Source organism: Nesoenas mayeri, assembly GCF_963082525.1.
Source record: "Nesoenas mayeri genome assembly, chromosome: 4".
In the NCBI taxonomy this organism is placed as follows: domain Eukaryota; kingdom Metazoa; phylum Chordata; class Aves; order Columbiformes; family Columbidae; genus Nesoenas; species Nesoenas mayeri.
In genome coordinates, this window is record NC_137540.1 from 77696030 (window position 1) to 77719819 (window position 23790).

At 67.5% G+C, this 23790-nt stretch overlaps 2 protein-coding genes across 7 annotated transcripts in view; both read right to left on the bottom strand.

Moving 5' to 3' along the window:
- Nucleotides 1-124: 124 nt before the first annotated feature.
- On the bottom strand, nucleotides 125-4300 carry NOP56 (NOP56 ribonucleoprotein; the record flags this gene model as incomplete). Its single annotated transcript, XM_080344058.1, is given in 13 exon segments — nucleotides 125-187; nucleotides 190-342; nucleotides 445-579; nucleotides 741-862; nucleotides 1041-1189; nucleotides 1460-1560; nucleotides 1732-1883; nucleotides 1966-2153; nucleotides 2904-3102; nucleotides 3188-3349; nucleotides 3417-3531; nucleotides 3931-4020; nucleotides 4242-4300. Coding segments are annotated over 13 exon segments (1632 nt in total). The 5' UTR covers nucleotides 4245-4300.
- Nucleotides 4301-4846: 546 nt separating this feature from the next.
- The window catches only part of DCTN1 (dynactin subunit 1), a 68148-nt gene continuing 49204 nt past the window's right edge, over nucleotides 4847-23790 (bottom strand). For 4 of the 6 annotated variants that reach the window (XM_080344145.1, XM_080344143.1, XM_080344144.1 and 1 more), the window contains 20 exons: nucleotides 23143-23302; nucleotides 22618-22722; nucleotides 22176-22367; nucleotides 20688-20804; nucleotides 19585-19737; nucleotides 17175-17335; nucleotides 15542-15710; nucleotides 14706-14774; nucleotides 14364-14426; nucleotides 14105-14254; nucleotides 13111-13272; nucleotides 12739-12870; nucleotides 12083-12211; nucleotides 10877-11019; nucleotides 10161-10327; nucleotides 8630-8763; nucleotides 6634-6823; nucleotides 5903-5979; nucleotides 5517-5606; nucleotides 4847-5221 (listed from right to left, as the gene is read on the bottom strand). In XM_080344145.1, the coding sequence (XP_080200271.1) occupies nucleotides 5084-5221; nucleotides 5517-5606; nucleotides 5903-5979; nucleotides 6634-6823; nucleotides 8630-8763; nucleotides 10161-10327; nucleotides 10877-11019; nucleotides 12083-12211; nucleotides 12739-12870; nucleotides 13111-13272; nucleotides 14105-14254; nucleotides 14364-14426; nucleotides 14706-14774; nucleotides 15542-15710; nucleotides 17175-17335; nucleotides 19585-19737; nucleotides 20688-20804; nucleotides 22176-22367; nucleotides 22618-22722; nucleotides 23143-23302 (2701 nt within the window). In that variant the 3' untranslated portion in view covers nucleotides 4847-5083. The remainder of the gene's footprint in view (nucleotides 5222-5516; nucleotides 5607-5902; nucleotides 5980-6633; nucleotides 6824-8629; nucleotides 8764-10160; nucleotides 10328-10876; nucleotides 11020-12082; nucleotides 12212-12738; nucleotides 12871-13110; nucleotides 13273-14104; nucleotides 14255-14363; nucleotides 14427-14705; nucleotides 14775-15541; nucleotides 15711-17174; nucleotides 17336-19584; nucleotides 19738-20687; nucleotides 20805-22175; nucleotides 22368-22617; nucleotides 22723-23142; nucleotides 23303-23790) is intronic. The other 2 variants (XM_080344146.1, XM_080344147.1) reach the window with 2 other exon arrangements.

The following is a 23790-nucleotide window of genomic DNA, read 5'->3' on the forward strand; positions in this document are numbered from 1 at the left end:
GGGACACGCGGCTGCCAACACCGGTGGGCATGGGAGGTCACAGCACCGACCTCCTGCCCGTCTGTCAGTCAGTCCGTCCATCAGTCTGTCCAGCTGGAGCACAGCCCAGCTCAGGCCGGTGCCCCTAATCCTCCTCAGAGTCCTGTGCCTTCACCTTTTTCTTCTTCTTCTTCTTCTTCTCTTCTCCTCCTCCTCCTCCTCCTCCTCCCCGTCAGCCTCCGGCGCCACTTTCCTTTTCTTCTTGGGCAGAGGCTCCTCCAGCCCGTTCTCCTCGGGCTCCGGCTCCTCCTCCTCTTGCTGCTTCTTTTTCTTCTTCTTCTTCTTGGGCTCGATGTCGTTCTCCTGAGGGGACGCAGGGTCAGCAGCAGCCGTGGAGCTGCCCCACACCTGCCACCCTCACCCCCACGGGGCCGGACCCCACGGCTCCCGCAGCCCCGGCCTCACCTCCAGCTCCAGCACCGCGTTCTCCGCCTCCTCAGCCGCCGCAGCCAGCGCCTCCAGCCGCCGCTTCTCCCTCTTCTTCCTCTTCTTCTCCTTCTTCTCCTGCTTCCGCTTCACCTCGGCCACCACCTCGCTGGCCTGGGGGGCAACGGGAGCTCGTCTGCAGTTCCCAGCCCAGGACCCCCCAGCACCGCGGGTCGGATCAGCCTCATTAAATCAGTCTTTGGCCTCCACAGCAGGTCAGGACCACAAAGTGACATCATCTCCGACCGGGGACGCGGCCCCGTCCGCAGCCTCACCTCCTCCACCGCCTCCTTCATCACCTCCAGGTTCTTGCGGGGCGGCTGCCCCGTCTCGTAGAAGGCCAAGCGCTCCTCCACCTGCTCCCGCAGCTTGTCCCCGAACACGCTGGTGGGGACTTCTGCAGGGACAGAAACGGGGCTCAGCACCCCCCGCCCCGCTCAGCACCCCGCAGCCGCCCCCCAGCCCTGCTCAGCCCAGAGTCGTCACCATTCACACTGTGAGATGCTGTTGACGAAAAATATTGCCATCATGGCAGAGGCCGCGGGCGCCCGTCCCCCTGCCCGTCCCGCACGCACCTGAGAAGCAGTCGATGCGCGAGGCGATGGTGCACTTGTTGGCCAGGTACCGCGAGATGCGGCCCTTGTTCTTGGCGGCCGCGCGCCCGATGAAGGTGGAGTGGAAGATGAGCCCGTACTTGGGGGTGTTCCCGCGCGTCTTCAGAGCCCTGGAACCGGCCACGGGGGTCAGGGGGCACACGGGAGCGCCGGGGGCCACGGGCACCCTGACCGGAGCTGCCACCCGCCGCCCCTGCTCACCCACACCACACAGCCCGGCCCGCGGGACGGCCGCCCCCCGCACGGGACACGTACAAAGCCACGGTGGTCGCTCAGCGGCTGGGGCGGCTGATCACGCGCAGCCGAGCCCGCAGGGACCCGGCGCGTCACAGCCGGCGGCCCAGGGACCTGCCATCACCGCAACCACCCCGCAGCGGTACCTGAAAAGCGCTTTCTCGGCCCCCAGGATCTGCACGGTGGAGGCCGGGTACTTGGCCAGGTTGGTCAGGCTGCCGGCGTGGGAGATGAGGCGAGCGCCCACCTGGGAAGACAAGGACGGGGTTACAGCCGCCCCGGCCGGTTCCAGAGCCCGCGCAGCCCCCCGGGCGCGGATCAGCAGTGAGGGTGTCAGCAGGAGCCTCAGGGGATTGACAGATTCACTCGGTCATCATCTCCGCAGCCCGGCAGGCAGGACGCGGCCGCGCGCACTCACCACCTCCCCGATGAGGGCCGAGAGGCTGGGGGCCACCTGGCTCATCTTGGAGCGCAGATACTCCTGCAGGCCCTTGCGGTACTCGGACAGCGAGATGACGCGGCTGGAGAAGCTCTCGATGTTGATGAGGTCGAGGGGGGAGATGTCCATGCCTGTGCAGACGGCAGCGGGGCCTGAGCGGCTCCTCCCGGGGCACATGGGACCCCCCGCAGCTGTCCCCACCCGGCCCCTCACCCATGGAGGAGCGCGAGGCCTCCAGGATGGCCTGTGCCTTGGCGCCGTCCATGACGATCTCCTCCAGCCCCTCCAGGCTCTCCTCGCTCAGCTCCCGCCGGTTCCCGATGAACTTGGCCAGCCGGCAGTACGTGTAGTTCTCAGACACGATCTTGATCAGCTCGGGGAAGTGGTACCCGTACCACTCCCTGCGGGACAGCGTCAGCGCCGCGGCCGCCACCCCGCGCGCCCCTCAAGCCCCGTGTCCCCCCAGCCACGCTCCCACTGTGTCCCCTTGCCCCAAGTGTCCATCCCCCCATCGCACGCCTACCATGGCCCCTCACCCTGCGTGTCCCCCCAGCCACACTCCCGTCACAGCCCTGTGTCCCGTTGTCCCGCGTGTCCCCCAGCCACACTCCCGTCACAGCCCTGTGTCCCGCTGTCCCGCGTGTCCCCCCAGCCACACTCCCGTCACAGCCCTGTGTCCCGCTGTCCCGCGTGTCCCCCCAGCCACACTCCCGTCACAGCCCTGTGTCCCGCTGTCCCGCGTGTCCCCCCAGCCACACTCCCGTCACAGCCCTGTGTCCCGTTGTCCCGCGTGTCCCCCCAGCCACACTCCCGTCACAGCCCTGTGTCCCGTTGTCCCGTGTGTCCCCCCAGCCACACTCCCGTCACAGCCCTGTGTCCCGCTGTCCCGCGTGTCCCCCCAGCCACACTCCCGTTACAGCCCTGTGTCCCGCTGTCCCGCGTGTCCCCCCAGCCACACTCCCGTCACAGCCCTGTGTCCTGCTGTCCCGTGTGTCCCCCCAGCCACACTCCTGCCGCGGCAGCGCAGCCCCGGCCGGGCCGTGCCCGAGGCGCTGCTGTCGCTCCCCGTCCTGTGCAGGCAGCTGGAGCGGCAGCTGCCTGCGGTAAGCGTGGGGAGCCGGCCCCGCGCCCCCCGCTGGAGCCCCACTCACCGCACACGCATGGAGAAGGTGTTGATGTCCTTGTCCAGCTGGTCCAGCAGGCTGATGGACTGGATGATCATGTTATCCACGCGGTTGACGTTGAACTTGACCTTGGCGCGGGAGTAGCTGTGGCCCAGGCCCAGCTGCGCCTTGGACGCCGACTGGGCTGTCAGGCCCTTCACCAGCGCGTGGAAGTGCAGCCGGATCCCTGCACCGGGACCGGGCGTCACCTCGTGGCTCCGGCGGCGCTGTCCCCGCCGCAGGAACCCCCCGGTGTCCCCCCCAGGACTCACCGCGCAAGATCTCGGCCACTACCCCCCCGGTCTGGCACTGGTAGCCCAGCTCCTCCAGGATGGCCGCCCCCAGCTTGGCGTCCGCCACCCCCAGCAGCGCCTTCTTCTTCTTGGCCGGCATGGACGTCTCCAGCAGCAGCCGCAGGTCCTCATGCAGGATCCCTGCGGGGAGGGGGTCAGCGGCGCTGCCGGTTCCCCGGGGGTTCCGCGGCCCCTGCGCCCCGCTCACCCTCGGAGATGGCGTTGATGTTCTCCAGCGCGCTCTGCGCCGACTTGAACGGGCTGAAGGCGACGAGCTTCACCACATTGTGGAACTTGCCCACGGTCAGGACACTCTCCTCCACCTGGGGGCAGAGCGGACACCGGAGCACCGGACCCGCGGGGCTGCCCCGGGAACGGCCCCGGGCACGGGGAGGCGGCAGCACCAAGGAACGGGCCCCCGGCCCCAGTCCGACCCCCCGGCCGGGCAGACCCTCCCCACGGGACCGGATCGCGCCCCCCGGCTGCCCCCACGGCCGGTGCCCGTACCTGCGGCAGCAGCAGTGACCCAGCCCCCCGGTACCGGACCAGCCCCCCCGGTACCGGACCAGCCCCCCGGTGCCCGTACCTGCGGCAGCAGCAGTGACCCAGCCCCCCGGTACCGGACCAGCCCCCCGGTACCGGATGCCCCCGTACCTGCGGCAGCAGCAGTGACCCAGCCCCCCGGTACCGGACCAGCCCCCCGGTACCGGATGCCCCCGTACCTGCGGCAGCAGCAGGCTGATCTCCTCCACCTCGCGCACGGCGAACAGCGCGTATCCGGCCGCGTGCTCGAACAGCACGTGCAGCAGCACCTGCACCGGCACCGGTCACCGCGGGCCCGGGGCGGCCGCGGGCCCCGCTCCCGCTCCCGCTCCCGCCCCATCCCGCCCCATCCCGCCCCATCGTGGCACAGGAGGCCCCGTCCCGGGTCCCGTGGCGCCCCGAGCCCGCGCACGCCCATCCCCGGCCCGCGCGGGCCCCGGCCCGGCCCGATGCGGGCAGATGCAGCCGGCGCGGCCCGCCGGGCACTCACCATCCTGCCGCCGCCACCGCTGCCCGCCGGAACTGGCAGAGCCGCGCCGGAAGCCCGCCCATTCTGCACGCGGCCAATCAGCGGCCCCGTCCCCGCGCTCTCCACCAATCAGCGCAGGCTATCCTCGACGTAGCGGCTCGCAGCCAATCAAGTAGAGGACTGGACGATCCCTCCTCTCTTTGCCGCCTCTGCCAATCACGCTCAGGAATCTCCGCGGCCTCCCGCCCCTTCCAGCTCTCGGCCAATGGGAACCGCCCACGCGCCTCCCGCCCCTCCCCGCGCTCCGCGCGCCCCGATCAGCGTTTCGCGCCGCCGGGGCCGCACGTGGCCGGACCCGGAACCCCCCGGTCACCCCGTGTCCCCCCCCCGGTCACCCCGTGTCCCTCCGATCCCCGTGTCCCCCCTCGGTCACCCCGTGTCCCCGCTCCCCGTGTCCCCGATCCCCGTGCCCCCCACGGTCTCCCCAGTCACCTCCGGGCCCCCCACGGTTCCCCCCCGCCCCCTCCCGTGACCTCCCCGCTCAGCCCCGGTTCCCTCCCGTGTCCCCCGGTCCCGGCGCAGGGATGCGGGGCCGCGGGCAGTGTCAGAGCAGCTTTATTGGGGAGTGCGAGTGCCGAGGCCGGGGGCGCCGCAGCCCCGGGCCCGGCCCCCGGCTCGAGTGAGGGCTCCGGCCCGCTCGGTGCAGCCCGGGCGGCGGGGGGGGCCGGGGGCCCGTAGTGTCTGAGAGCGCTGGCGGCAGCGGGGGAGCCCCGCGGGGCCCGGCTGCCCCGGGGGAGGCTGGGGAGGGGGCGGCGGGGGCTGCTCTGGGGTCGCTCAGCAGGGGGGGCGGTGCGGGGTCCCGCTCAGGAGCCGAAGTGGCTGCGCAGGCGGTGGAGCAGCTCGGGCGTGAGGAGCAGCCGGTGCTCCCGGCCCTGCCCCGGCGCGCAGGGGAAGCTCACTCGGCCGTAGTGCGCCATGCCGGCCTCCTGCTCCTGCTTGGCCTGCAGACACAGAGGCGCGGGGGTGGCCCCTGGATGGCCCCTCTCCCCTCTGGATGTCCCCTGCCCCCCCCGCTGGTCCCTGAACGTCCCCTCTCCCTCCTGCAGCCAGGGACACCCCCACAGGGACCCCGCGGGACAAGACAGGACAGGATGGCTGCCACGTGTCCTGGGCTCACAAGCATCATGCGAGTCCAAATGGGACAGAGCATGGAGGCTTCTGCCCCCCCGGCCTTTGGCCACCGCCCCAGGGCCCCGCACCCCCCAGGGCCCCGCACCCCCCGGCCAAGGGCCTCACCTTCAGGAAGGAGGAGGAGGGGAAGGTGCCGAAGTTGGTGGGGACGCTGGCACCCAGCTGCTGCTGAACCATCTCCCTCATGGTGTCATCCTGGGGGCACAAGCACCGCGAGGTCACCTCTGGGCCCGCAGAGCCCCTCGCTCGCTGCCCATGTCCCCGGGGACACGGCCGAGGGGTCAAACCCGTTGTTTTGGAAGAGGAGGGGGCAGCGCCCCGCGGGCTGGCACCAAGGTGACAGCAGCACCAGCTACGGTGCTCACGGTGAGATGTGCCCATCAACACCCTCCGAGGGCCTGGGGGACAGGGGGCCGTGCCCAGGGTGCCATGGGACCCCCACCCAGCCCCCAGTGCAGCCGAGAGCCGCCCCCAGGCGGAGCTGCCCTTACCCGCAGCGCGTCGATGGCGGTTTTGAGGGACCAGAGCCGCGCCGTCTGCTCCAGCAGCCGCGCCGACGAGCTCCGAGCTGCGGGAGGCGAGAGGGGAGAGGCTCAGGCGCCGCGGGGCTGCGACACCGACAAGCTGCCCTCCGCCACGAATCCCGGCACCGCGGGCACCGGGGCCGATGGACGGCGAGCCCCACGGCCGGGCAGACCGGCACCGCGGCGCGAGGCAGCGCCTGCCGGCTTGTGGCGGCGAGCGGGGGGCTCGCAGCACGGAGGAGGAGGAAGGTGTCGCTCGGGACTCGGCGTGCGCAGAGCACGGCTCAGGTTGGCACCAGGGGAGGTTCTGGGGGGCGAGAGGCCGCCTGCCCAGCCAGAGCACCACGGGGGAGAGGCTGAGCCGCTGCCACGCTGTCCCCAGGCAGAGGGCCCGGCCGGGGACGGGGACACGAGCCTGGTCCCTGCCGCACAGAATCGTCAGCTCACAGAATCATTGTGGTTGGAAGAGACCCCTAAGATCACCCATAACCCAACTCCGGCACTAACTCGTGCCACCAAGATGCTCACCCCAGTCAGCCTGAGCCTCCCGGCATCACCGGCACCAGCACGGCCCTCGTGCGGGCAGCCCTGAGCGGCGCCGGAGCTCTGCCCAGCTCAAACCCCGCTCTGGACAGCGGCTGCATGGGAAGGGGGTGCCGGTCCCGCCCGGGCGGCCTGTGTGTCTGTGTAGGACCTACCCGACTTGTTCTGCTTCATGTTGACGACCTTGGCGTTGGCGCTCATCTGGTAGAGGGTCTCGAGGAGCTGGCTGCTCCGGCGGTACAGCGCGTGCGTGGCCAGCGCCTCGGCCTGCCGGGCCTTGGGCACCGCGACCCGCGGCACCTGCAGCGGCGCCAGGCTGGCCAGCGCCAGCTTCATCTGCGCGCCCTGCGGGGACAGGGTGAGCGGGGAAAGCGCGGTGCGGCGGCACCAAAACCAGCTCAAAGGAGAAAACGGGCTCTACAACCGCAGCCCAGAGCCCCGCAGGGCGCGTGTTCCACGGGCAGGATCGCGGGTGCCCGCACACGCAGCCACGTCCCCAGGCAGCAGGACATGGGGACATCCCTGGAGAAACAGCTGAGCCAGTGACAGAACCGGGGAAACGGGCCGGCAGGTCCATATTGCAGAACCATAACCCAGTAGTGGCCGCTCACGTGACTCATTAGATTTAAGAGCGGTCATTAGCAGCCTCACAGCTGTGCATAATGATATGCATAATTATATATCTGAAAATTATGACTAGCAGCGCGTTACTCAGTTAATGACATTATTTGCTGCTCTGCCCATTTACCCAGGGTGTTCATCAATAAACACCCTCATCAGGCTGCACTGGTGTGTCTGGGGTCCCTGGTCTGATGGAGGGACCGAGGCTGGGCAGTGACCCCCCGGCTCTGCTGCCATCGCCCCCGCGCTGGGACCCAGAGCCAGCCCTGCCCTGGAGCCCGAGCCCCTGCCCTGGAGCCCGAGCTCCTGCCCTGGAGCCCGAGCCCCTTCCCATGGAGCCCGAGCTCCTGCCCTGGAGCCCGAGCTCCTGCCCTGGAGCCCGAGCCCCTTCCCATGGAGCCCGAGCTCCTGCCCTGGAGCCCGAGCCCCTGCCATAGAGCCCGAGCCCCTTCCCATGGAGCCCGAGCTCCTGCCCTGGAGCCCGAGCCCCTGCCATAGAGCCCAAGCCCCTGCCATAGAGCCCGAGCCCCTTCCCATGGAGCCCGAACCCCTTCCCATGGAGCCCAAGCCCCTGCCATAGAGCCCAAGCCCCTGCCCTGGAGCCTGAGCCCCTGCCATAGAGCCCGAGCCCCTTCCCATGGAGCCCAAGCCCCTGCCATAGAGCCCAAGCCCCTGCCATAGAGCCCGAGCCCCTTCCCATGGAGCCCAAGCCCCTGCCATAGAGCCCAAGCCCCTGCCCTGGAGCCCGAGCCCCTTCCCATGGAGCCCAAGCCCCTTCCCATGGAGCCCGAGTCCCTGCCCTGGAGCCCGAGCCCCTGCCCTGGAGCCCGAGCCCCTTCCCATGGAGCCCAAGCCCCTTCCCATGGAGCCCGAGTCCCTGCCCTGGAGCCCAAGCCCCGTCCCCGAGCAGCTGGTGCTGGTGGCAGCGCCGCGCTCACCACAGCCCCGCGGCAGAGCCAGGCTCCAGCCAGCACCCCCGGCTCAGCCACGCAGGGCACGACCCGCCTGAGCCCCGGCTCCGGCCATCGCCCGCAGCTCCAGATCTCTGTGTCTATCAGCATACCTTTGTATCTGCAGATCTCTAGATGCCTCTAATCTCTGTATCTGTATCTTGTTATATCTCTATAGGTCTCACATCTCTCTGTATCTTTTTGTCTGTGTATCTATTTGTATATCTCTGTATCTCTACATCTGTGTCTTATATCTCTACAGCTCTCACATCTCTCTGTACCTTTATATCAGTGTATCTATCTCTATTATCTGTATATCGTTATGTCTCTATATCTCTTGCATCTCTCTGTATCTCTATATCTATATATCCCTATACCTGCATCTCTCTATATCTGTATATCTCTATATCTCCATGTATCTCTCTATCTGTGTATCCCTGTACCTCTGTATCTCTCTCTGTGTCTTTCTCTCGGTATCTGTGTGTCTGCCCCGCACCCGTCCGTGAGGCGGAGCCCAGCTGTGCTGCCCCAGCTGTGCTGCCCCAGCTGTGCTGCCCCAGCGCCCCTCCCAGCCCCTCACCTTGAGCCGGTTGTTCTCGCTCTGCAGGTGCTTGACAGAGAGCTGCAGGGCGTCGATCTGCTGCAGGAGCAGGGGCGAGTCCTTCACCTGCACGGGCCCCGAGCCGCCTCCTGCCACCGGGCCAGCGCTCACACCTGCGCACAGACCGACAGGACGGCTGCGGCGCGGCCGCGGGGACAGCCCCGCCACGGGACCCGCGCTGCAGCGCGCGCCCAGCACCCACGGAGCCGCCGCCCCCCGCGCCGGGCACGAGGACACGGGCTGTGTGGGGCCCTGGGCGCCCCGGGGACACGGCCCCGCTCCGCACTGTCACCCCGTCCCCGGTGCCCCAGCCACGGGCTGCCCCGCTGCCCCAGGCCGGACCCGCTCCCCCCGGACGAGCGGCTGGGACTCCAAGCCCCACATGCAGCAGCGGCGGCGGCTGCGCGGCTCCTACCTCTCTGCTGGTCCTCTGCAGCGCGGGGGGCGGAGAGACAAGAAGAAGCAGAATTAAAGCCGAGGATGGAGCGTGGGGGGAGCCGTGGCCACGGGAGCCCTGGTCACCACGGCTGGGTCCTCAGCCACCCCTGTCCCCTGGCGCCAGAGCGGTGATCGGCCACCCCACGGGGGCCATGGGACCCCCCGTGCTGCTGCTGCAGGATCCAGGGGCATCCGGGGGGTCCGGGGAGCCCCGGCCGCAGCAGCCGCCTCTCCCTGCGGGTCTGGGGACACCCCCGCAGCCCCCAGCCTGTCCCCTGCCCGGCACCCCCAGAGCTGGGGTCCCCCTCAGCACCCGTGTCCCCCGCTCCGGGGCAGGGAGCTGGTGCTGGTGCGGTGCTCAGCGGCTGCACGCGCTATTGGGGACAGACACGGCGCTGCCAGCGCCCCCAGAGCCAGCGCTGGTGGCCGCAGTGACGTGGGGACAGGCTGCAGCTCCACAAGGGCCGGGAGCTGCTGCGTGCAGGTGTCACCAAACCGGCATGGGGACCTGGACCCATCGGATCATGGCCACGCCGGGGCCAGGCTGCCCCACCGCCCCGGGGACAGCCCTAAGGGACACCCGCGCTCCTGCTGTGCCACGGCCAGCGCTGTGACAAAGCTGCCAGTGCGTTGCCAGTGCCCCACGCTCGGCTCTGCCACCAAACTTGTCCCAGACATTTCTTGTGGGACGTGTCCCCCAAAGCGAGCGACAAGGAGGGTGCGAACACCCCGCCCCGCAGCACCCGCCACCACCAGCACCCGCGGCTGCGGGGCCCGGACCACCCGGGGGACACCAGAACTGGGACTTCTCAGAGCAGCCCGTGCGGGGCGGCCTGGGGAGCTCCCCAGTCACCGCTACAGCCCAAACGCCACCTGTCCGGGCCCCCGTCACCACCGCAGGGGCTCTGCTGCCTGCAGGGAGGGCAGCGGGACGGGGACACGTTTGCTCCTGCCGCGGCCCCTGGGTGGTGTCACACGCAGGGCAGCCCCCGCGCAGCCCTGGGCTCTGTGTCCCCGCCGCGTCCCCACGTCCCTCCCAGCTGCAAAGCCCCCGGCGCAGCCGGTGCCGCACCTCCGGCGATGCCGGACACGATGGAGGCCACCCCCGAGGCGGGGGCTCCGCGTAGGCCCTCGATGGTCCGCTTGGACTGGTTGTTCAAGCGCTGCTTCAGCTCCACCTTCTCGGACTCCAGCTGGTCGATGTCGGCCTGCAGCGCGTCCATGGTCTCCTCGAACTCCCTGCGAGGGCACACGAGTCACGGGGCAGCAGGGACACGGCCCCGCAGCACCCCCACCGCCAGCACCGGAAAGAATGAATCCTGTCTGCACCTGCTGTCTGCACACTTGTCAAACCTTCCGGGTTCAGGTCCGTCTGCTCATATAACAAAGAGAAGAGCGGCTTGCAAATCGCCTTATCATGAACTACAGACACTCCTGCCCTTGCAGCTTTGGACATTTTGAACCCGCACAATTAGTCGAGTGGCTTTAACGCTCATCTCGAGACTATTGGATGAGGTGTCCTTCAGCTGAACGTTGCTCATTATACACTAAAGTGAACACGTAACCCATGTGCAAATGTGTAAGCAATTGGCTCCTCAGGTGTGAATGTAATGAGATTTTGTACACAAGGGCTGTTCATTTTTCGCTGGCTTTGTTCAGCACCCAGGCTCTGCAACTCTCTAACAAACAATATCGCCCCTCTGTGCTGACCTTGGCTCATTTGTACGCCCAGTGGGTACAGAACCCCGGTTTTGGGACAACACTGACAGCCCCCCGGCTTGCACGTACTTCTCCTTCTTTTTGAGCAGCGTCTGGGTCTCGTCCAGCTTCGTCTGTATCTTCTCCACGCGGTCATCGGCGTCCTTGGACGCGCTGTCCAGCTTCTTCTCCAGCAGGCTGAGCCGCACGTTGGCCTCGCTGAGCTCCTCGCCCTGCGAGAGGGGAAATCAGAGCGCGGGGGCACCCAGAAACGCTCCCACCCCAAACCCCAGCTCCCCTGAGCTGCTGGGACCACACGCACCCAGCACCAGTGCGCCCTGCACCAGAACACGGTGGGGACGGGCTGGGACAGCGGGGACAGGGAGGCGCAGGCGGACGGCACCTCCCTGACAACAGGAAGAACATTTCCATGATCTGGCTGGGACACGTCAGCCCCACAGGTGGCAAATGTGTCAGCCAGGCATGGTGTGACCCAGCACATGGTGTGACCCAGAGCATGGTGTGACCCAGAGCATGGTGTGACCCAGAGCACGGTGTCAGCCAGCGCATGGTGTCACCCAGAGCATGGTGTGACCCAGAGCACGGTGTCAGCCAGCGCATGGTGTCACCCAGAGCATGGTGTGACCCAGAGCACGGTGTGACCCAGACCATGGTGTGACCCAGACCATGGTGTGACCCAGACCATGGTGTCAGCCAGCGCATGGTGTCACCCAGAGCATGGTGTCACCCAGAGCACGGTGTCACCCAGAGCATGGTGTGACCCAGACCATGGTGTTAGCCAGCGCATGGTGTCACCCAGAGCATGGTGTCACCCAGAGCACGGTGTCACCCAGAGCATGGTGTGACCCAGAGCACAGTGTGACCCAGAGCATGGTGTCACCCAGAGCACGGTGTCACCCAGAGCATGGTGTGACCCAGAGCACAGTGTGACCCAGAGCATGGTGTGACCCAGAGCACGGTGTCACCCAGAGCATGGTGTGACCCAGCGCATGGTGTGACCCAGAGCATGGTGTCACCCAGAGCACGGTGTGACCCAGAGCACGGTGTGACCCAGAGCACGGTGTGACCCAGAGCATGGTGTCAGCCAGAGCACGGTGTGACCCAGAGCACAGTGTCAGCCAGAGCACCGTGTCAGCCAGAGCACCGTGTCACCCAGAGCATGGTGTCACCCAGAGCATGGTGTGACCCAGAGGACGGTGTCACCCAGCGCATGGTGTCACCACGGCGGCTGCATGGCCCGGCAGCACGGCAGAGAGCGGCCGGGGAGCTGCTCACCTTGATCTTGAGGGACTTCTTCAGCTCCTTGATGACCGTCTCCCTGTCCTCCAGCTTCAGCCCCAGCCCCTCGGCGTCCGTGATCTCTGCCCGAAGGGCCGCGGCCCGCAGCTCGGCCGGGGGCGTGGGCTGCAACGGAACCGGGAGCACCGCGGAATCAGTGTTTGACGGAGAATCCACGTGACTGCAGACGGGAGCGTGTGGCGACAGGGGAACCACTCTCGGTCCCCGAGTCCCCGGCTCCCTGTCCCCATGACACCACAAGGACATTCCCCGAGTCCCCGGCTCTCTGTCCCCGTCACGCCCCGAGGACAGTACCCGAGTCTCCAGCTCTCTGTCCCTGTCACACCCCAAGGACAGTCCCCAAGTCCCCGGCTCTCTGTCCCCATCACGCCCCAAGGACAGTACCCGAGTCCCCGGCTCTCTGTCCCCATCACGCCCCAAGGACAGTCCCCGAGTCCCCGGCTCTCTGTCCCTGTCGTGCCCCAAGGACAGTCCCCGAGTCCCCGGCTCTCTGTCCCTGTCGTGCCCCAAGGACAGTCCCCGAGTCCCCGGCTCTCTGTCCCTGTCACGCCCCAAGGACAGTCCCCTCCCAGGGGTGGCAGCGGGACCACAGCGGGTCACGGGGGGACCGGGATGCTCCAGCTCTGCCCCACCTTGCTCTGCGGCCTGTCCGCGTCGTACTCGCCCTCCTGCATGGCCGTGGCCATCTTGTTCATGGTGGCGATGAGGATGCTGCAGGACTGGCGCAGGCACTCGTAGGGGTTGATGCCTGCGGTGCCGTAGATCTGCAAAGGACATGGGGAGGGTGGCAGGTGGCCCTGGGCTGGGCTCAGCCACCGTCACAGCCCCCTCCACGCCCCCACAACGGGGCCTTGCAGCGCAAGGGCAGCTGCGGGAGCACAGTGCAGAGCAGGGGCGCACGAAGCCCCCGCGCTCTGTGTGCCCTGCCTGTTCCCAGCTCCGCCACCGCAGCCGCCCAGGGCCGGTCCCGGCTCACCCCGCAGCGCTGAGTCGGGGTGTCCCACCTGCTCGCTGGCTTTGAACGCCAGGTCCTCCAGCTTCAGCGCCTGCAGCCCCTCGTTCTCGGCCAGCGGAGCGATCAGCTGCGCCCCGGCAGCCGCCACCTCCTGCAGCACGGCCACCACCCACGTCAGGTGCTTGCGGCACTCCAGCAGCGTGTCCGACACCTGCACGGCAGCACCGCTTTGCTTGGAAAGGCCCTCAAGATCATGGAGTCCAACCACACCCCACCCCGGCACTGCCCCGTGTCCTGAGAACCTCGTGTCCGTCTGTCCAGCCCTCCAGGGATAGTGACTCCAGCACTGGCCTGGGCAGCCTGTTCAATGCCCCACAGCCCTTTGGGGAAGAAATTGTTCCCACATCCAACCTCAGCCTCCCCTGGGCAACTTGAGGCCGTTTCCTCTGCTCCTGGCGCTTGTTCCTGGGGAGCAGAGCCCGACCCCCCTGGCTCCAAGCTCCTTTCAGGCAGTTCAGAGATCAGAAGATCTCCCCTCAGCTTCTGTTCTCCAGCTGAACCCCCAGGTCCCTCAGCCGCTCCATCACACTTGTGCTCCAGCCCCTCACCAGCTCCAGTCCCTTCTCTCACTCGCTCCAGCACCTCAAGCCCTTTCTTGGCACGAGGGCCCAAAACTGCCCCAGGATTGGCGGTTTGTCCCCTCCAGGTCCCAGCACAGGGACGGTCGCTGCCCTGGGCCTGCTGGCCACACCAGTGCTGGTACCAGCCAGGATGCTGGTGGCCCCTTGGCCACCGGGGCACACGCTGGCTCATGGTCAGCCGCTGGCACCAGCACCCCCAGGTCCAGCAGAAACAGGGTGTTTGGGACAGGCAGACACACATACAGCCTCCCAGCTGCACCACTCGCCTGCCCTGCTCTGACTTCAACTGGTCCTGTGGCAGCACCAGAAGCAGCAGAAAGACAGAAAGAAACTGAGGGCTGGAGAAAAGCAGGTTACCGGTCCCTGTCTCCATCCCACCCAGAGACACAGCACCCCGTTCACCTGCTGCCCGAAGCCCAGCGCCGCGGGGATCCCCGGCGCGTCCGTCCCGGGCATGCGGCGCCGGATCTTCTTGCAGAACTGGCGGATGTCGCTGCAGGACGTGTCCAGGTCCTTCAGCAGCAGCGGCAGGTCGGACGCCTCCTGCCCGGCCTGGGCGCAGACAGCGGAGCTCAGAACCGCTGCCAGGGGTCACAGGGAGCCCCACGGGGCCCCACGGAGCCCTGCCCAGCCCCACGGAGCCCCACACAGCCCCACGTACCTGCAGGAAGGCGCGCAGGCGGCTCACCTCCACCCCCATGCAGTCCAGGGCGCTCTGGGTGAACTGCAGAGCAAACACAGGCATGGTCAGGCGAGCGCGACAGCGGCTCTGGGAAACGGGGCTGCGGTCTGGGCCGCTCTGGGACAGCCCCTCCGCGCACCACCCCGACACGGCTCCAGCGGTACTGGAGCAGGACAACGCACGTTCAGCCCAGTTTTGGCTTACTCCGTGGGGCACAGGACGCTGGTGCCGCCCTCGCAAAGCGATCTCGGGGTGGGGGACAGGAAGGGCAAAGGCAGACAACAGGCAGCAAGGAAAGAGTGGGGTTATTTCCCCCTTCACCTTGATGTGGTCGGCCAGCTGCATGGTGCAGTCCTCCGCCTGGTCAGCCAGGTGGATGCTGTACAGGTGCTGTGGAGAGAGCAGAGATCAGCACCCTCACACCCAATGAGGAAATGCACAACAAAGACCCCAAACACCGAGGGCTCGGCCTCACTGTTAACTGGAAGTGACCCCGCCTGAGAGCCTCTGAATGTTCAGCCCTGCAAAGGAGCTGCTGGTCCTGAAGCCAACGGGTCTGCAGCCCCGGGCGCAGCACAGAGCTGCACAGACGTGGAGGGGGAATGGCACACTGCATCCCCCGGGGGCAGGCACTGGCACACAGCCGCGGGGGACGCCGGCACGGAGCCGCGGGGGACAGCGGCACACAGCCGCAGGGAACACCGGCACACAGCCGCGGGGGACACCGGCACACAGCCGCGGGGGACAGCGGCACACAGCCGCGGGGGACAGCGGCACAGCGGGTCCTGCGGGTTCCAGAGGTGAAAACATGCAGGGAACGTGCTGCCAACCAGCTGTGAACACGGTGTCCCAGGGCAGGATTTCCAGCCGTGGCCCTGCCAGCCAGGCTGTCCCCATCCCCACCCCGCGGTCACAGACACTGTCCCCTCAGCCCCCCATAGAATATTATAGAATCACAGAATGTTTGGGACCTTCTCACCCCCCAGTGCCCCCCTGCCATGACAGGGACATCTGCACCAGCTCAGGGTGCTCAGAGCCCCGTCCAGCCTGGCCTGGGATGTCTCAGGGATGGTTCATCCACCACCTCTCTGGGAACCTGCCCAGGCTCTCACCGCCCTCAGGGGCAGCAATTCCTTCCTCGTGTCCCCTAGACCCACCTGGTAGTACTTGATGGCTTTGGTGAGCGGCTCCACGTTGACTGTCTCGTCCAGCTGGTCCTTGTGCAGCAGCTCGATCAGGAAGTCCAGCGAGCGCTCGTGGACGCTCATCTCGGGGTACAGCATCCCCACCTTCTTGTAAACCTCCACGCTGCACTTGTTCAGGGCCCTGGGGAGGGAACGTGGTTGGCGGGGCTGGGACAGACCCCTGCTCCAGGGAGCACTGAGCCACGTCTCCAGGGGCAAAGGATCCCTGAGCTCTGGTCACACTGAGCCATGTCCCCAGCGGCAAAGGGATCCCTGAGCTCTGGTCACACCGAGCCATGTCCCCAGGGGCAAAGGATCCCTGAGCTCTGGTCACACCGAGCCACGTCCCCAGGGGCAAAGGATCCCTGAGCTCTGGTCACACTGAGCCATGTCCCCAGCGGCAAAGGGATCTCTGAGCTCTGGTCACACCGAGCCATGTCCCCAGGGGCAAAGGGATCTCTGAGCTCTGGTCACACTGAGCCATGTCCCCAGGGGCAAAGGGATCTCTGAGCTCTGGTCACACCGAGCCATGTCCCCAGGGGCAAAGGGATCCCTGAGCTCTGGTCACACCGAGCCATGTCCCCAGCGGCAAAGGGATCCCTGAGCTCTGGTCACACCGAGCCATGTCCCCAGCGGCAAAGGGATCCCTGAGCTCTGGTCACACCGAGCCATGTCCCCAGGGGCAAAGGGATCTCTGAGCTCTGGTCACACTGAGCCATGTCCCCAGGGGCAAAGGATCCCTGAGCTCTGGTCACACCGAGCCATGTCCCCAGCGGCAAAGGGATCCCTGAGCTCTGGTCACACCGAGCCATGTCCCCAGGGGCAAAGGGATCTCTGAGCTCTGGTCACACTGAGCCATGTCCCCAGGGGCAAAGGGATCCCTGAGCTCTGGTCACACCGAGCCATGTCCCCAGGGGCAAAGGGATCTCTGAGCTCTGGTCACACTGAGCCATGTCCCCAGGGGCAAAGGGATCTCTGAGCTCTGGTCACACCGAGCCATGTCCCCAGGGGCAAAGGGATCTCTGAGCTCTGGTCACACTGAGCCATGTCCCGGGGAACAGAGCCCAGCAAGCCTCAGGGCGAGAAGCCCCCGGGCACGAGCATTTGGCGGCTGCTGGCATTTGCAGGGAAGACGTGGCTCCGCGGTGCTGCCGTGCGCTGCCAGCGACGGGCTCACACAAACCACGCGCTGGGCTGACACAGGGACACCCACACGGGCACCCGGGAAGGGACGCGGGGTGCGGGGAGAGCCGGCTCGCGAGAACTGGCGCCTGAGCCAGCTCAATGCAATATGTACAGCATCTCCTGGCAGCAGAGATGGAAAACGAACAGGCGGAGGCTGCCGTGGCCTTGGGACACGGTCCCAGCTGGAGGACGAGCAGCACGTGCAGGAGGATCGGATCTCTTCCCTCCCAGCTCTTGGGAGGAACAGAGGGGAGGACTGAAATGGCAGTGAACACCCCCCTCACGCGGCAACAACTGGGATCCCTCGGCTTTCCTCCAGCCCAGCTGCCGGAACCTGCCGCTGCGGTGGGACCGGGCTGCAGAGCTCCCGGCTGCCGGAGCTGCAGCGCGGGACGAGGGCGAGGGAAGGTCGGGTACTCACTGCTCATATTTGTGCAGGGTGGCCTGCAGGAGGCTCAGCGAATACACCAGCCCCGCGGCGAAGCTGAGCTGCTCCCCGGCGGCGCCGCGCAGCCCACTGCGCCCCGCACAGCTCTCGCTCAGCTCGAACTTCTCCTGAGCCTGCTTGCTGATCAGCTCGGCCTGTCGGGAACGGGGAAAACCTCAGAGTCTGCCCGCGCGAGGTCCCGTCTGCCCTACAGAGCACGGATCGGCCCCACAGAGCACGGGCCGGCCCCACAGAGCACGGATCAGCCCCACAGAGCACGGATCAGCCCCACAGAGCACGGGCCGGCCCCACAGAGCACGGATCAGCCCCACAGAGCACGGATCAGCCCCACAGAGCACGGGCCGGCCCCACAGAGCACAGACCGGCCCCACAGAGCACGGATCGGCCCCACAGAGCACGGACCGGCCCCACAGAGCACGGATCGGCCCCACAGAGCACGGGCCGGCCCCACAGAGCACGGGCCGGCCCCACAGAGCACGGGCTGGCCCCACAGAGCACGGATCAGCCCCACAGAGCACGGACCGGCCCCACAGAGCACGGGCCGGCCCCACAGAGCACAGACCGGCCCCACAGAGCACGGATCGGCCCCACAGAGCACGGACCGGCCCCACAGAGCACGGATCGGCCCCACAGAGCACGGGCCGGCCCCACAGAGCACAGACCGGCCCCACAGAGCACGGATCGGCCCCACAGAGCACGGGCCGGCCCCACAGAGCACAGACCGGCCCCACAGAGCACGGATCGGCCCCACAGAGCACGGATCGGCCCCACAGAGCACGGATCGGCCCCACAGAGCACGGGCCGGCCCCACAGAGCACAGACCGGCCCCACAGAGCACAGACCGGCCCCACAGAGCACAGACCGGCCCCACAGAGCACGGATCGGCCCCACAGAGCACGGGCCGGCCCCACAGAGCACGGATCAGCCCCACAGAGCACGGATCAGCCCCACAGAGCACGGATCAGCCCCACAGAGCACGGGCCGGCCCCACAGAGCACGGATCAGCCCCACAGAGCACGGATCAGCCCCACAGAGCACGGATCAGCCCCACAGAGCACGGGCCGGCCCCACAGAGCACAGACCGGCCCCACAGAGCACGGATCGGCCCCACAGAGCACGGACCGGCCCCACAGAGCACGGATCGGCCCCACAGAGCACGGGCCGGCCCCACAGAGCACGGGCCGGCCCCACAGAGCACGGGCTGGCCCCACAGAGCACGGATCAGCCCCACAGAGCACGGACCGGCCCCACAGAGCACGGGCCGGCCCCACAGAGCACAGACCGGCCCCACAGAGCACGGATCGGCCCCACAGAGCACGGGCCGGCCCCACAGAGCACAGACCGGCCCCACAGAGCACGGATCGGCCCCACAGAGCACGGGCCGGCCCCACAGAGCACAGACCGGCCCCACAGAGCACGGATCGGCCCCACAGAGCACGGATCGGCCCCACAGAGCACGGGCCGGCCCCACAGAGCACAGACCGGCCCCACAGAGCACAGACCGGCCCCACAGAGCACGGATCGGCCCCACAGAGCACGGACCGGCCCCACAGAGCACAGATCAGCCAAACGCCCCCGGAAAGCAAGGAAAGATTTCCGCGGTGCAGAAGGGGAACAAGCGGGACAGCAGAGCGCGAGGCCCCTCGGTGCCCAGGACACCGCGGTCACCCTGCCCCGACCAAACCGGTGCGCTCGACCCAGCGGCACCACAGCTGGGAGCTCCACGCTGCGCCCCAACCCCGCGGGCCGGGCTCTCCCCCACACAGTCCCGAAAGGGCGCAAACGAGGAAACGCTCCAAATCCCAGATTCAGCCGGGACAGAAAGAAAAGCGACATTTCCCACAGAGCCGTGTGGCACGGCCGCCGAGCCCCGGCCAGCCCAACCGAGCCCCGGCCAGCCCAACCGAGCCCCGGCCAGCCCAACCGAGCCCCGGCCAGCCCAACCGAGCCCCGGCCAGCCCAACCGAGCCCCGGTCAGCCCAACCGAGCCCCGGCCAGCCCAACCGAGCCCCGGCCAGCCCAACCGAGCCCCGGCCAGCCCAACCGAGCCCCGGCCAGCCCAACCGAGCCCCAGCCAGCCCAACCGAGCCCTGGCCAGCCCAACCGAGCCACGGCCAGCCCAACCGAGCCCTGGCCAGCCCAACCGAGCCACGGCCAGCCCAACCGAGCCCTGGCCAGCCCAACCGAGCCCTGGCCAGCCCAACCAGCACCACAGGAATGAACGACACTCCCGGCCCCAACAGCCCCGCTCAGGGGATGGTCCCGGCTCAGATGGTCCCGGCTCAGATGGCCCCGGCTCAGGAGCCCGCCCCAGCTCAAAGCTCCGGGGCAGAACCACCACAGGCTGGTGACAAGGCCCAGCTCCCCCGGGCACCCGTCCCACCTTGCAGATGAGGCGCGGGATGAGCAGCAGCACCAGCACGCAGTCGTGGTCCCCGCCGTGGCGCAGGAAGCTGTCGGGCATGAAGGAGGTGAGGAGCGAGACGTGGCGGTTGGCCTGCTGCACCTCCATCTGCCGCAGCTCCATCTCGATGGCCTGCGGGGACACGCGGTCAGGGCAGCCCCTGCTCCCTCCCCAGCCCCCGTGTCCCAGCCCTTCGGTGCTTTAAGAAGACAGATCATCTTTCCTGCCGGGACACGGCAGCCCCCCGGCCCCCAGCTGCACGGGAGATGTTTGCTCATGACACCCCACGGGGACCGGCCTGGGCTCTGGTCTAACCCGGGTGCGGGACACCAGGTGCGCGAGCTCACAGGTTTTCCTTCCCCCACCAGCGTTCGGTGTGACCACAGAATCACAGAACTGTTGTGGTTGGAAAAGCCCCTCAAGATCATGGAGTCCAACCGTTCCGCACCCATCCCTGCCCCATGTCCTGAGAACCTCATGTCCGTCTGTCCAGCCCTCCAGGGATGGTGACTCCAGCACTGCCCTGGGCAGCCTGTTCAATGCCCCACAGCCCTTTGGGGAAGAAATTGTTCCCACATCCAACCTCAACCCCCCCTGGTGCAACTTGAGGCCGTTTCCTTTGCTCCTGGCGCTTGTTCCTGGGGAGCAGAGCCCGACCCCCCCTGGCTCCAAGCTCCTTTCAGGCAGCTCAGAGATCAGAAGGTCTCCCCTCAGCTCCTGTTCTCCAGCTGAACCCCCAGGTCCCTCAGCCGCTCCATCACACTTGTGCTCCAGCCCCTCACCAGCTCCGTTCCCTTCTCTGCACTCGCTCCAGCACCTCAAGGCCCTTCTTGGCCTGAGGGGCCCAGAGCTGCCCCAGGATTGGCGGTTTGTACCCCCCAGGTCCCAGCACAGGGACGGTCGCTGCCCTGGTCCCGCTGTCCCGCTGTGACAACACCCGCGCTGTGAGCGCTGGGCACACTGGTTCACAGAACCATCCCTCTCTGCGCACGGCTGCACAGGTCCCCACGGGCACAGGTCCGCAGGGGCACAGGTCCCCACGGGCACAGGTCCCCGCGGGCACAGCTCTCCTCCGGCCGTACCTTGGCGTGCGCTTTTGTCTCTGCAAATTTAATCTTGAAGTCGAACATCTCGGGCGGCGGCTGCTGCTGCTTCTCGGCAGATGCTTCTTGCTGACTCATGAGCTCTCGGTTCACGTCCTGGCACAAAAAAAGCTGCTGTGAGACTCAGAAAACCAGCCCAGAGGAGACCTGTGGCTCCCCAGCCCCCCACACCCAACCTCGGCGCCGCGGGGGCTCCTTGTGCAACGCGCACAGTGGTGGATGGCAGGACAGGAGGGGAATACGTGTGCTTCCCACGCGCTGGGCTGACAACACGCTGTACTAAAGCCAAGGAACCCCCAGACTCATCACTCATCACCTCCCCGGCCAGCAGAGCCCCAGAGAACAACCCCAGTGCCAAACAGCCCCAGTGCCGAACTCCCCAGTGCCGAACCCCCCAGTGCCGAACCCCCCAGTGCCGAACTCCCCAGCGCCGAACAGCCCCAGTGCTGAACAGCCCCAGTGCCGAACCCCCCAGTGCCGAACAGCCCCAGTGCCAAACCCCCCAGTGCCGAACAGCCCCAGTGCCAAACCCCCTAGTGCTGAACAGCCCCAGTGCCGAACAGCCCCAGTGCCGAACCCCCAAGTGCCGAACAGCCCCAGTGCTGAGCCCCGCAGTGCTGAACAGCCCAGTGCTGAACCCCCCAGTGCTGAACAGCCCCACTGCCGAACAGCCCCCAGTGCCAAACAGCCCCAGTGCCAAACAGCCCCAGTGCTGAACAGTCCCAGTGCCGAACCCCCCAGTGCTGAACAACCCCAGTGCTGAACAGCCCCAGTGCCGAACAGCCCCAGTGCTGAACAACCCCAGTGCTGAATAGCCCCAGTGCCGAACCCCCCAGTGCCGAACCCCCCAGTGCTGAACAGCCCCAGTGCCGAACCCCCCAGTGCTGAACAGCCCCAGTGCTGAACAGCCCCAGTGCCGAACCCCCCAGTGCCGAACCCCCCAGTGCTGAACAGCCCCAGTGCCGAACCCCCCAGTGCCGAACCCCCCAGTGCCGAACAGCCCCAGTGCCGAACCCCCCAGTGCCGAACAGCCCCAGTGCCAAACAGCCCCAGTGCTGAGCCCCGCGGCTGCTCTGCCGTGCCCAGGCCTCGGTCCCAGCCCTCGGTCCCTGCGCGAGCAGCAGAAGCTGCGGTAGCGTGTGTTTTTATCACAGCGTATCCACAGTGTGTCCGGCCTGGCTGCCGCTGGGCGCTGCCGGCGGGGCCCGGGACGAGCCAGGAGGCAGGCAGGGCTGCCGGGGTCACCGGAAGCACGGCGGGGCTGGCACTGCCAGGGGTGCCAGGAAAGCTCCTGAGGAGCCCCGACCCAGCCCCAGCGCTGTGTCCTGCGGTGCCACCTCCCCGAGCGCAGGACGCAGCCGCTGTCCCTGCCCGCGCCACCTCTGCTGGGGACGCTCCTGCCCACACCTGCCCTGTCTCCCTGTTGCCGAGGGGCTCCCGGAGGAGCAGGGACACTGGCGGGCGCACCTGCAGGTGAGCGGTCAGCTCTCGGTACTTTTTGATGGTCTGCTGGTAGTCGGCCACGGTCTCCTGCGCGGCCTCCACGCGCTTCTCGGCCTCGCGCACGCGCGCCGTGGCCATGTCCAGCTGCTCCCGCAGCTCCAGCTCCGTCTCCCGCGCGTTTTCCTGCAGCTCGTCGTTCATCTCGTTCATGGCTTCCTGGTGGGGTGGCAGGATGGGACATGGTGACACCACAGCTCAGCCAGCCAGGGCTGTCGGGCATTTTCGGGTGCAAGGGGCGCGTTCTGCTGAGCAGAAGGCTGCACCGCTGGGACATGACAGCGGGGCGATGCCTGCAGAGGTTCCCCGGTCCCTCCCCACCCTTACACCAGCCCAGCCCCGCACTAGGACCCACGGCAGCGGCACAGACCCCCCAGTACCCGCCTCACTCCAGCAGGGCCTGTCTTACCAGGTCCCCGACGGTCTCGCGCAGCTCCCGGACCTTCTCCTCCAGGTCGAGGTTTCTCTCGGTCAGTGTCTCCACCATCTCTTCAGCCCCCAGAGCAGCATCCACCTGCAGACACACACACGTCAGCCGCGCCTGGCGGTGGGTCGCCCTGCCGGCTGCGGCACACGGCCGGTAACCACAGCGCCCAGCCAGCGCTGTGGGTTTGCCACAGCGCAGCGGGTCCCTCCTCAGAGCAGCATCCTGCACAGAAACCACCCAGAGCAGCGTGGGCAGCAGCCCCGCCAGCGACCTCAGGACTGGCACCCAAAGGGCAGCGCTGGCTCCTGGGTGGTCACCGGCGCCGTGGCCGCGGCACCAGGCAGAACAGTTCAGAACAGTGCCACAGCAGCCAGCCCGGCAGCGCTGCAGGAGCTCTGTGCACCCCGGCCCAGCCCTGTTCACACAGGGTCACGGAGCACGTGGCACAGGGTCGGTCCAGGCGGGTTTGAATGTCTCAGCGGAGACTCCAACCCCCCGTGGCCTCACCTGCTCCTTCAGCTCATCAACCGTCTTCTCCGCCTGCTTCAGCTCCTCCTGCAGCTTCTCCCTCTGCTGGCGCAGGGACTCCAGCTCCGTGTTCTTCTTCTCCATCTGCTTCTGAAGCTTCACGTGTTCCTGCTTCTCCGAGGCAGACAAGTCCCGCATCCTTGGGAGGAACAACCAGCCCCATCGCAGGCCCCGCTGCCAGAGACCCCGTTCCCCCCAGACGCTGCTCCTGGTGGGCACCGGCAGAGCCAGGACCCCCCGCCCTGGGGGGACACCCGCAGCGTCCCTGAGAACAGCCCCTTAACAGCGAGCGGTGGGGGAATCAGCGCCTGAGGCAGCACCTTCCTTGGGGAGGGTGACACTGAGAGGGATGGAGGGAGCAGGATGTGGAAAAACAGACACCAGAGACAAGCAGGAGCAGCTGTAAGCGGGACAGGCTGGAGCACGGACAGCAAAGAGTAAGTCACATCCATAGGCTTCTGCAGTGCGAGAGAGCTCGGGAGCAGAGAGCACGAGCAGCGCTGGGAAAGAGCTCGGGAGCAGAGAGCACGAGCAGCGCTGGGAAAGAGCTCGGGAGCAGAGAGCACGAGCAGCACTGGGGAAGAGCTCGGGAGCAGAGAGCACGAGCAGCGCTGGGAAAGAGCTCAG